General features: G+C 34.4%; 1 protein-coding gene across 1 annotated transcript in view; it reads left to right on the forward strand.

Moving 5' to 3' along the window:
* The window catches only part of LOC144433968 (partitioning defective 3 homolog), a 77,628-nt gene that overhangs the window by 34,490 nt on the left and 29,937 nt on the right, over positions 1-13,201 (forward strand). Inside the window, exons 5-11 of the mRNA XM_078122388.1 lie at positions 5,740-5,895; positions 8,011-8,183; positions 8,689-8,814; positions 9,333-9,646; positions 11,840-11,979; positions 12,386-12,520; positions 12,896-13,096. Coding sequence (XP_077978514.1) covers positions 5,740-5,895; positions 8,011-8,183; positions 8,689-8,814; positions 9,333-9,646; positions 11,840-11,979; positions 12,386-12,520; positions 12,896-13,096 — 1,245 coding nt within the window. The remainder of the gene's footprint in view (positions 1-5,739; positions 5,896-8,010; positions 8,184-8,688; positions 8,815-9,332; positions 9,647-11,839; positions 11,980-12,385; positions 12,521-12,895; positions 13,097-13,201) is intronic.

Below are 13,201 nucleotides of genomic sequence, written 5' to 3' on the forward strand. Positions count from 1 at the left end.
TAAAAAGATGTAATTGTGTCGTAGAAATGAGAAATCTAACTCCCCTGTGTAAGTATTGCGTGGTAAGAGTACTTGCTGTAATTACATATAAAGTGATATTCCTTGGTAAAAACTCTCTCAACAAATAATTTCCAAAGAGGTTGAATCTGAAGGTATAAATACACAGCTGCTAATAATCAAAACATGAGATACATGTATGAGTGATGACATTGCAATACTGGATTGCCAAGGGTTGTGAATTGTTGATATGTGTATAAATATAATTTTAAAATGATTTTGAAAAATTACAATTAAAATTTACATATGAGTTTAGTTTGTTGTATATTCTAGGATCAAAGAATACAAGGTTGTTCACCTAAATCTCTGTATGTACTATGACAAATGAGTACAAAAACATGAATATAAAACTTCCAACTTGAGTTTGTTACCGAATCAAGGTATACTCATAAATTGGTATACATTTTAAAGATGTTGTTCCATATTTTTTGTTCAACCTAGCTCGTGCATGGTATAAGTGTTATAAATGTCTGTAAAAACAGATATAAACCTCAACATTAAAGCTTACGATATGAGTTACGACTAGATTAAGTTGTATTCATGAATTTATATACATCTAATTTAAATAAATGACTAAAATAAAACACTATATATATATAAATATTACATTATGAGTTTAATAAACAGCGTAACACTTACCCACAGGATACATATTGTACTCCTCTATGTATACATGATGTATACTGTACAAAAATTAATATAAACTTCCAATGTTAAAACCGTTTATTGCTGAATCCAAAGGATGCCAGTTGTCTTCATAAATCTATATCTATAGAATTAAACAAGTACCAAAACAGTCAAGATTGATGAATAGGAATAGGCCATACATAATATAGCTATAAACTTTACTCTTCTTTATTGCAAAAAATTGATTAAACATTACATTCTGATGTACTGTACCACAATTTATGTGTTTACTGTTTTGTTCCAGACTTTGTGTAAACATTCATGGAAAAAAAGTGATATGAATATTTAAAATTTTAAAAATAAATGAGTTTTAATGACTGCATAATGACTAGATGTTTATCCTAGTTTTGTGACATTTTTCACATTAGTTAATTGATTAATGAACTTATCATTATAGATAAATATGGTGTACTTATATGTATTAATGTTTTGAGTAAGTCTCCAAAGATATTGAATCAAATTAATATGGTACCGTTTTTAATCCTTTCATTGATCATCTTGTGATTGATTGATTGATTGATTGATTGATTGATTGATTGATTGATTGATTGATTGATTGATTGATTGATTGATCATCTGAATTATGCAACTATATATATCAATTTCAATGTCATGTATTTAATCAGTATTTTTGTTAAGGAAGGCAAAAAAATGATAAAATCTATGCAAGTAAGATCTTATACAGGTACATTGTAGTTGGTGCTGTTGTCAGAGGAAGTACAGAGACAAAATCTATGTTTGATGTTTTACTTATCGTTGGAATATCTCAGGTGTTAAAGAAAGTCATTCTGCTCATGCAATAGAAGACAGTGTCATTAATAATAATATCAATTAACACAGGTTATTAAGGAAATCATATGCTCATGAGATAGATGACAATGTCATTGATAATTATATTAATCATAGACCCTTGGTGGACGGTCTATGGGTCTATGTATCAATTAATGTATTAGTCGATACTTTTGTAAAACTTAAAGGAAGCAAAAAGATAAAAGCTATGCCAATGACATATAACCTTCCCCTCCTCCCCGGCTGATAGAGGTTCAATGGATTGTATGTTCCCGTGGAGTTGAGGAAGTATAAATTTAGGGTCATTGTGCCACTGTAGATCCGAACCAGGGGTAATAATTGTAAAGTGCTTTGAACACAGTGTGGGAAAGCTCTATATAAAAACCAACATTATTATTATTATTATTATTATATTAATCGTTGGTATATCTCAGGTTTTTAAGAAAGTGATCTCATTGTGCATGAAATAGAGGATGAACATTGCAATGTTACTGAACTATGCATAGATAGAAATAGACTATTCTTTTTGTTGTTTAAGGTTAACTTTTATCATGGGATTTATCATGTTATTTCTACTAACCTCGCACATTGTTTAGCTTTTACCCAACTGCAGTCCGCACTCTTAATGAATCAATTTAAGTTCTCTATTGACGCATCAATTTCGTGTTAGGAGTCCTCTACAGAATATTGTTTTTGTAATTTTTTCATTACACGCAAAATCAATGCACATTTCATTATATATGTATCAGTATATATATGACAATAAAACACATATCATATCATATCATATCATAGAAAACATGGTATTAAAATGACTCTGTGATAATAGTGAATGCGCTAACTCTAACTGTGTTCTTTAACAAAAAGCAGACAAAAATAGAGGAAATTTCACTATCACATCCTGATAACAATGATGATGACTTTCAGTTCCTTTTCCCAGTTTTCAGTTGTTGTGTTCTGTCTGTGATTCTGTGTTCAACGGATTTGGTATTTAATTACTGCTATCTGTAGACAGTAAGATACATTGTGTTGTTCAACCTTATCAGACTTCTAAACCAGAGTGATAGCTGATAGCATGGCATGAATGTTGCATACAGACTACATCCCTCTTAAAAGGTCATGAGATCTAGGTCCTTTCCCCCATGATTAAAGAAGCCCCATCAGTTGAAGTTTTCCATGAGAGGCGTCATGACAGATTAAAACTAAATAATGCTTTCACTATAAAACGTTTCACCTGTCAATATGGCTGCCTTTAAAGTTTTAACTCATCCATACAACTTACAAGTGTTCACATACATGTACTAAACATATTCTGTATTCAGTATCACATGCTGTAATGTTTAATTTCAATATTCAGGTATGATAACCAGTTAGTGCCTTTGCGACATTGAGGAATGCTGTGAAACAGATGGGGGGTGGGGGTAGGGGTGGTTAAACATACATACTACCCTGCACCATAATTTTGATAAGAACTAGGCTTGTAAAAAATGATGTCAGATACATGTGTAAATTTTACCTAGATTTTATTCATTTTATTGCACTTCACAAAAACCCTGAACATTGCAAGCGTCTGAGCTCAACAGAGTGCAATCACAGGGCAATAGTACAATGTACATATGTAGGAGAATGTCAAAGAGTGTTTGTGTCTGACAAAACAGAAATACTAATGAGATATGAATATTAATAGTTCTCTCTATATGTATCAACACCTGTCAGACAGCCATGATGTCTTGATCTTTACAACAAGTATATGAACATTTTCACCATTTAGGAAAAATAATCATTTTTCACATGTAATCTTTAATTTTGTAGCCAGCAGGTGGCTACTTGTACAGTTCCTGTTGAAAATCGTACTTGAAAGTTTGTGTAAGCTTAAGCAATACGATTTGTCTTGTAAGTTCTTAAAAGCACTGTCAGAATTTGCATTCATCTTCATGTCTATTTTGGAATTATAGTCAGGATTATGAAATGTCAGCATAATGCAGTTATTTTCATATCTGATCTTTAAACTCCTGGTTATTATAGATTAACCATATTTGTATTTCTTATAGTGTAATCTGACATAACGGTGACCTTATGTCCTTAGTTTGAAATCTAGGTGTCTGTAATCATTTCCTGGCTGTGAGACAGCTGGAAGTATGCAAAATATACTTCTCTTTTGTCAACATGCCAAATACTCATAGATATTATTTCCTAATATTTTTCTTCGTCCAGCCTGGGAAAATCCAAGTGACCTAAGGGGCCTTGTCACTCAGAGGTACAAACACTTAAGTTAAGGTCACTCATATTTTCTGGCAAATGGAGAAAGCTATTGGGGAATAATATAATTACATGTATACCTCCTCAAGCATAGCTCATGAAATATTGGTAAAAGTAATGACGATTTGGAATGTTTTGACTCATATTTCGAGCGCCGCAGAACCAGTGACATAGATACGGATTGTCATGACGTAGAACAATCAGGGTATATAATCCATATTTTCCGTTCAAAGACAATATCTTGGCGTGTGCATGGTATAATACATTGTATCCACCATCTCTCTCTCAGCTGTTTGTTATATTTGTCCGTGTAGAACCTTCGCTGGCCTGTCTTGTTGACGCCTTCATGTCCAATGTCTTCTATACCAGTCCTGTGGTTTATTATTCAAACCCAAGATTTCAATTAGAAAGTAGAAATAAATAACATGTTGTTACAAACACATCCAAAGAAAATTACTACCTGTTCATTTCTGTACATAGCTTTTAGTAAATGCTTTACCGAAACAGATGAAATTCAAAAACTGAAAAAGCTCCAAAGTAATTAAGTGGAGAAAAATTCTAGACTGGGTTTGACATTTGGGATTGGTATAGTTTGTACATGTCATTTATGTGGGGAAATTGAGGCTAAAATTGCTGTCAGGTGACAGAATCTATGTTGTCGTAATGCCAATAAGTTTAGATGTATTCCAGAATCAACTGTATATCACATTTACACTTGATTAAATTTTTGCCGCTGATGAAAATGTTTACATATATGTAATAAACAGTATCTTTGGTATGCAATATTTTAAAAATATTTTGGTACACGTTGGCTTGGTACCTCGATGTCCATGTTTTCCTGTCTGTAAAGAAGGCCTGTCTTGAAATGTAGTGTTCCAGACTTTAATCAGTATGTAGTGTTTCAAATATTTTAGTTTCAACTGGTAGAATGATGCTTTGTTGTCAGTAAAAAAAAAAAGACATGAAATGTTTTGAATTAGGCAGTTTTAATATCATGCAATATTTATATTTTGGTGTGCAATGATACAGGTAGCGTAATACCCATAATACTTTCCAACCAGTAAAAAGACATGAACTGTCTTAAAATAGACAGAATTCTAGGCTATCATGAACTGTGTGTTGGAATGTTACATGTTATTATTACATTTCTTATGTTGTTTACCAAGATCAGTAAGAATTGTTCCAAAAAATTGAAAACATGTTATGCATTCTTATCAAAACAAATATACGGTAATTTGCAGTTAAAATACTACATACTATACATGTAGCTATGTTACTGTTTTAACTCAGCAAATGAATGTATGGCACGACAAGATGGAATTGGACGTATGTCTTAGGATACTGGGTTGTCTATAACCTAAATATCACACATTTCATGGACCAGACATAGTTGACTCAGAAAAATTGTGGTTCCAGTGAGCAAGAACTGAGTGATACAGCGCCCTCTAGTGTTCATTTTTACATCCATTATGAAAGAAGGGACTGGATTATATATATAACTTTGTGATAAATGCACAACAGGTAGAACTTCAGGTGACATGCTTAAAACCTCTATAATCGCTCACCACGAAGGCAATTGACCCACAATTCAATTTAAAGTTGTGCATTCTAATTCCACTGTGTTTAATGTTATATTCAAATGAAAGTTCATCTGTATTTGTGAAAGTATTTGTAGAAGTAAATCTTTGTTCTAAACTCAAAAAAAATCAAGTAAATTTGTACCGGAAGTTTTCAACAGAGCTCTTCAACCTTTGTCAATAGAATACCTTTAACATTTTATTTTCCCTTTTCCTAGTATATATTTTTCAGACTCATGATGTACATGTCTGTGTTTTTGTTCTTAGGAGGTACTAATGGGTATAGATATGTACAGTATGTTTTTTCTTCAGATTTTTATCATGGCTGGAATTTAATCATTGATGTATGTTTTTCTGTTTTTGTTCTTAGGATGCAAGTAATGGTATAGATAGGCGGATTGGCAATGGAGAGGATGACCTCAGTGCATTTAGCAGATTTGGCCGTGATTCAGCCAGGCATTCAATACTGGGAAATCATCCTTCAATGTTTAAATGGGCAGAAGCTCAAGATAGGCTAGAGATACAGGTAAATATACAACATGTAGTATACATGTATACCTAGGTAGTGAAATTTTTGACATACTGGCTTGACAGTATAGCCCAAAGAATTGGCTATCTGACTCAACACACTGGCTTGACAGTATAGCCCAGAGACTTGGCTATCTGACTTGACATACTGGCTTGACAGTATAGCCCAAAGAATTGGCTATCTGACTCAACACACTGGCTTGACAGTATAGCCCAGAGACTTGGCTATCTGACTTGACATACTGGCTTGACAGTATAGCCCAGAGACTTGGCTATCTGACTTGACATACTGGTTTGACAGTATAGTCCAGAGACTTGGCTATCTGACTTGACATACTGGGTTTGACAGTATAGCCCAGAGACTTGGCTATCTGACTTGACATACTGGTTTGATAGTATAGCCCAGAGACTTGGCTATCTGACTTGACATACTGGCTTGACAGTATAGCCCATAGACTTGGCTATCTGACTTGACATACTGGCTTGACAGTATAGTCCATAGACTTGGCTATCTGACTTGACATACTGGCTTGACAGTATAGCCTAGAGACTTGGCTATCTGACACAACATACTGGCTTGACAGTGTAGCCCAGAGACTGAGCTACCTGACTTGACATACTGGCTCGACAGTATAGTCCAGAGACTTGGCTATCTGACTTGATATACTGGCTTGACAGTATAGCCCAGAGACTTGGCTATCTGACTTGACATACTGGCTTGACAATATAACCCAGAGACTGAGCTATCTGACTTGACATACTGGCTTGACATGACAGTACATGTTCTGTGAACTACACTTTCAAACCAGATAGCCGAGTCTCTGGACTTTCACTAATCAAAAAAAGTGAAACTTTTAACATAAATACAACTATACACAAAAATTAACAGTTGTTTTATTTCATGGTCAACACCATGACCTCTGTTCTGTTTATTTCCGTTTATTACAAACCTCATCATGTTGCTAGGTGTAAGTCTGACATTGTATCTGTAGTTTCAAAGCATGGTCAAGACCCTAGCAATTTGATTATCACAGTTGATAAATATTTCATTGCTGGGTGTTTTCAAAGTTTCTGTTGCTAGGTTTATTGATAGTGCTTCAAATCCCCAACCATTGCTATATTTTGTAACTGTATATTCCAATGTCCATTATTACTTTCCTCTATTTGAGAACGTTGTTTATTTTTGTTTAAGTTAGACAGGATATAAGTAGGTGAATGAAAAGCTCTCACTTGAAGCTAAATGACAAACTCTTCAACATACTTAGTAATTTACCTACATCTAGGGATAGATGTCATTGGATATTTACATGTCTGCTGTACTTATGAGAAATACATACGTTTTACACCAATCTGATGAAAATCTGATGTGGTGAAAGCGGTTAGGTCTTTACTTACCTCTATTTCCATCGTTTTGTGTTGTTTGCAATGTTTTGTTCCGGATGATTGCCTCCTTCCCACATCTGACCCTGTGTAATAGAAAATCTCAGTATAATTTAAGAAATAATCTAAAATGAAATAATCTATTATGAAATTGAACCATATGCGTTAAATGAGTTATAAGAGTAGGTGTTGCTGTCTAACAAAGGGAAGCATTTTCTTACGTAATGTATTCAAATCGTGACCTGTCCAGTATGTAAAGTGGGTTGAGTCATTGCTACCTGAAATTGTAATCCAAGTTAGAGGTTGAATAGAGAAACGTTGTTTGAGATGACAAAATCATAAACAACCAATGATGTCCTAGGCTATTTAGATCACCAATATTGTGACACAGTGTATGTAGATTCTGGAGCACCATAGCAATGTCTATTTCACAATCTAATTGTAATCAAACTTGTCCAAAACGTCCATTGAAGTGCAAAGCTAGTCAAACTCAAAGAGTACAATATGTTGTCTGTATTCTGTCAGGGCAGCACAAACGTTATCATCAAGAAGTGAGGTGTGAAAGTGTCAGTAGTCAGAGATTAAAATGATCGATGTTGACTGTATTTTGTCTATTTTTACCTTTACTACAATACAGCACAGTATTAATCATCAAAGAAGTGAGATGTGAAACTAAGTCAGAGATTAAAATGACGGATGTTCAGTTGACTATATTTTGTCATTTCTTTTACAGCATAATAGTAATCGTCGAGATCCACTAGGCGGTGATTTACCAGTGGTAGAAAAGAGCCCAGCTGATGGATCATCACAGGACTCAGATATAGAGTCTTTCTATGTAGATATACAGAATGATGGAGAACCTGTTGGGTTACATGTTGTACCGTACACAGACTCTAAGGATGGAAGGTAACGAACAGAAAAATAAAAGACAAATCGTTATTATTTGATAACAGATAAAACTTGCAAGTCCAGAAACTGTCAATTCATCACATAAAGAATCTGATGCCGGTCATATACGCTGTACTTGGCATACATGTATTATAGCTAGCTTCAAAAATCCCTGTATATCTTTATAGATGACTGCCATCTAGTGGTCAAATATGAAATTCTTTTTTTTTCACACCTATAGATATACATTTCAATTTCAGATGTTTTTCTCGAGACCTTTTCTGTATTGTGACAACGTTGGTACAGCTGAATACTTTCTTACCTAAGATGCTTGTATGCATAGACCCTCCACATGTATGCATAGACCCTCCACTTGTGTGCATAGACCCTCCACTTGTGTGCATAGACCCTCCACTTGTAAGCATTCAACCTTAACAATGTTGTACTTGCACAATAACAGACCAAAGACCTGAAGTAATATTCCAGTAGATAGTAATATTGATATCATGTGTTTTTTATACAGTGAACTTGGTATGTTGGTGAAAGGAGTGGAAGAGGGCAGTAAAGCCTACAGAGATGGAAGAATATTGATGAATGATAGAATTATGGAAATTAATAACAATATTTTAGCTGGTGTTACATTTGAAAGGTAAGTCTACACACAGTGTGATCAATCAAAATATTTTGAAAGAATTATTGACATTAATAATATCTCAAACTGGTGTTACATTTGAAATATAACTCCCAAGATATATGAAATTTAGTATTATTAATTTGCTATACTCGCATATGTTGATATCAAGGGAATGATATTATTATATAAAAAGTAATCAGACTTTAATATGTAGATATAATCCAGTACCTCTCGCATATATTAATTTAGAATTGTTGCAATTATGATGTTTCTACATATCAGTTTGGAAGACTCAAATTGTATAGGTTGGGAGTCAGATTCAGTCAAATAGACAGTTTCAGTTACGATATTGTATATATAGACAAACAGAGGATCGCCCAATGAATTAGATAGTCTAATTATAATGTTAGATAGTCTATGTACCCTAATACCCTAGACGGTCGTAGGTACTACTAATTTGACCCCTGGTTTGAAAGTCAGAGATACATACATGTATTTGCTGTGACAAACTATTCATTGCATTCTTGAAACAGAGCACAAGAAATTTTCCGAATGGCAATGACGACGTTTCCCTATGTAAGGCTACGAATTGAGAGAGACAAGCAGCCCTCACGTCAGATATCTGAAGAAGACAGCCCAATGCATAGCCCAAGTGAAGATGTACATATTGATGGAATGGGAGACATTCCTGATGTTGCTAGAGAAGCAAGGCCAGGGACGCCTATCAAACGTAAACCCCCTACTGTACCCTTACGATCACCAAGCACAGTATTAACAACACCACCAATGAAAGACAGAACAAATGTCCGTAAGATTGGCAAAAAGTTACATATCCAGCTTACTAAAGGTAATTTTAGAATGTTCAGAAAATTTGTCTATCATTTTACATCCTCCATTGTTTGTAAAAACCAACCACACATCAGAAAAGTCTCTTGTATATCATGTTATGTCTTGTACTGCTTTATTTGTCGTTTTCAGGAAAACCAGTCACCATTCAGAAATCTTACTTACTTGAAACACATTGTAATAATGCATTCAGCTCATGTGAACATATTTATGTGATATCCTGTTGTGGAAATCGTACTCTGTTTGAGCATTCACCACTGAATTTGCATAAAATTAACAAACAAACAGTTAAAATTAAGGTAGAATGCACCTCAGGGGACAAATTTCTATGAAAATCAAAGTTCTTTAATTCTCTCCAAACTTTGTCATATGAAAGTTTGTTCTTGGTTCTTTGAAATAATAAAACAAACTTTGCGGTTGGAAATTGTCAATCATTTATTTTCCCCATAGAGTGAAGACAGTATTTGGCGGCCATATTGGATTCTAAAATGACTAAATTTTGTTATCATTTTAACCTCTTTTTCAAATATTTGTATGGTGACCCCCTATTTTGTTCATTGATTTTAACTGAAAATAGGTTGAAATTTTCTTGAACAAAGTAACAGCAAAAATTTAAAGAGTTTATTTCCAAGGTGCATTTCACATTAAGGTTCAATTTTAAGATTGTTTGCCACATGACTCAGTCTTTCTGACTTCATGTACTTTCAATTGTATATAGTCAACCTAAGTCTCAGTTATATTAGAGATCTGTTCACCCAGCTAACAATCCTTGATTTTTCCTTATTCAACCTTGTACCATTCCCAACTTCCAAGAACTATACCTTCTTCCCTCAGTCACCTTCTTTCCTTGATATTTTCATGCCTTCAATGTAAAGTGAGTTTAACAGACAGTAAGTAAGACTATGATAAATACAGTCAGCTGAGATCATCACATATTTGATGTAAATCTGTTTTACAAGAGAGAGACATAGAGAGACAGATAAACAAACAAGTCAAACAGACAGACAATACAGACAGACTGACTGACAAAATCAACATATTCACCACATATTGCAGAATACCCCGTTATATCTATTGTGAATCTGGTTGTACCTTAGCCTGTAAGATACATCTTGTCATTCAACTCAAATCAAACTTCTCTCTAGAAGTAGTATCTGATAGGATGGCATTACATATCTTACAGACAAAGTGTACCTGTATGATGCCCATAGAAATACGCCAGCCAAAGTGCACTAAAGGGCAGTACTCTATGGGCTTTGATTACATACAGACACTTTTGCAATAGATATATTGTTACTGACTTTCATATAGTTCCAACAACATCTCTATATCCTTCCCACAACTCATTTACCCAAAATCTCACCCTACACTCTTTGTACATACACATTTTGCACATATTTCACCATTCAGTGTGATGAGTGATGTTTTTTTACTGTGAATATTTGATCACTTTTCATATGTGCACATTGAAATGATACATGCCTGCTACAACTCACAGATTTCATTTTGCCTGATGTTAAAAAATTTCAGTATTTATCATTGGCATGACACACTACCATTCTTCTACAAATGGTACAAGACATGTGTACTAATTCATGTGTACTCACATACATGCACATTGAACTATGTTTGTTTGTTAATTTAGTGACATAGAAGTCCAAAGGGGTTCGGCAGATGTTTATTTATTCCATATACTAATTGTAATTTATATAAATCTGCATGTCACCATGATAAACTAGTATACTGTGACTAAAAAAAAGTTACATTAAAAAAAAAATATGTACCTTGGTAGAACAACAAATGACAGTTATTGGAATTGTGAACAAAATTCATGATGAATAAAACACGATCAATGCTAAGTATTATTCCCAGATATTTTTCTTCATTCAGCCAAGGAAATTTAAATATGACCCCAAGCTCCTAGTCATTACATGTCTCTAGATAAATAGTGATAAACCTTAGGTCATGAGTATTTTCTGGCTGAATGAAGATAAATATTGGGGAATAATATAATTATACCTCCTCAAGCATAATTTATGAAAAATTGGGGGGGGGGGGGGGGGGGGTAATTGTGATTTGAAATGTTTTTAGTCATATTTCAAGTACTACAGAACCAGAGTTGCTCACACAGAGTGTTATCAGATCAGTAAGTGTCTTAAATTACAATGTCGTTCTTTCCAATCCTATGATATAGGTCCACAAGGTTTAGGCTTTAGTATTACAACTCGAGATAACCCTGCCGGTGGAAAGAACCCTATATATATCAAAAATATACTGCCAAAAGGTGCTGCCATCACTGATGGACGCCTCAAGCCAGGAGACAGACTCTTAGAGGTAAGTATGTCTTCTCTTATCTCGGTATGATATGATGTGAGATATGATATGGTATGGTACATGATATGATGCAATGCGATACGATACAATGCGATACGATACAATGCGATACGATATGATACGATACGAAATGAAACAAAACAAAACAAATGAAACAAAACAAAACGAAATGAAACAAATATTATAGAGTGCCTAGTATCCACTTCTTAATGCTATCTGATGCTGCACAATAAACAAGTCACAGATACACTCTCTGAAAAAAGTAATCCAACATAGGTCTTTAACTTTGCATATTTTGATATATCCCACTTCCTGTTTACTCTGAGTAAACTGCATTGGATCTGAAGTCACCTTATTTACTGAAAGATGATGTAATGTGCTTTTGTGTGTTTGTGTACACTTACAGGTGAATGGAATTGAAATGACTGGAAAACCTCAAGCTGAGGCTGTGTCTATCCTTCGTAGTACAAAACTAGGAAGTGCCGTTCATCTTGTGGTTTCCAGACAGGACAACGTCAGTGCTAAGCTACCAAGACAACTGGTAGGTATCAAAACTACTTGGAATTGTCACTATGGATGTACAGTTTCATCTTTACCATAATCGTCACATTTACCACACAATGTGATGTCATTTCCTGCAGCAAGGGTTTCCCACAAATCCATGCAGTATGGCAGAACACATGTAAATGCAGTAGGGCTTCTTTACAAGATTTCAGCAACATTGAAAAAAAGTTTACAGACATCACCATAGCTACTGTACCAAACCACTCATGATGAGAGCAGGAAGCAATTCACCTCATAATTATGCAACAGATGATAATTTATGTAGTGCATGTAATTTTTAGAAATAATTCAATGTATGATTCATTTCAATCGTCAATATGTCAATCATAATTTTGTTTTTTCCATGGTACAGCCTAATCAAGACTCTGAGGAATTATCAAATCCGAGTAAAAACAAAGAAATCTTAACCTTTGACATACCACTGAATGATACTGGATCAGCTGGTTTAGGAGTCAGTGTCAAGGGTAAAACTACTGGTGTTGCCAAAGGTACTGGTGTACGGGATTTAGGAATATTTATCAAGGCTGTAATCCATGGAGGAGCAGCATCTAAGGTAAGTCAACTAGCTCATTCATAGAACTCACATCCTTGCAGTGTACTAGGGGCACTTGCCTGTAAAATATGACGTGTTGTGCCACTTTATCAGACGGTACTCAGA

The sequence above is a fragment of the Glandiceps talaboti genome, chromosome 4 (assembly GCF_964340395.1).
Source record: "Glandiceps talaboti chromosome 4, keGlaTala1.1, whole genome shotgun sequence".
Classification (NCBI taxonomy): Eukaryota; Metazoa; Hemichordata; class Enteropneusta; family Spengelidae; genus Glandiceps; species Glandiceps talaboti.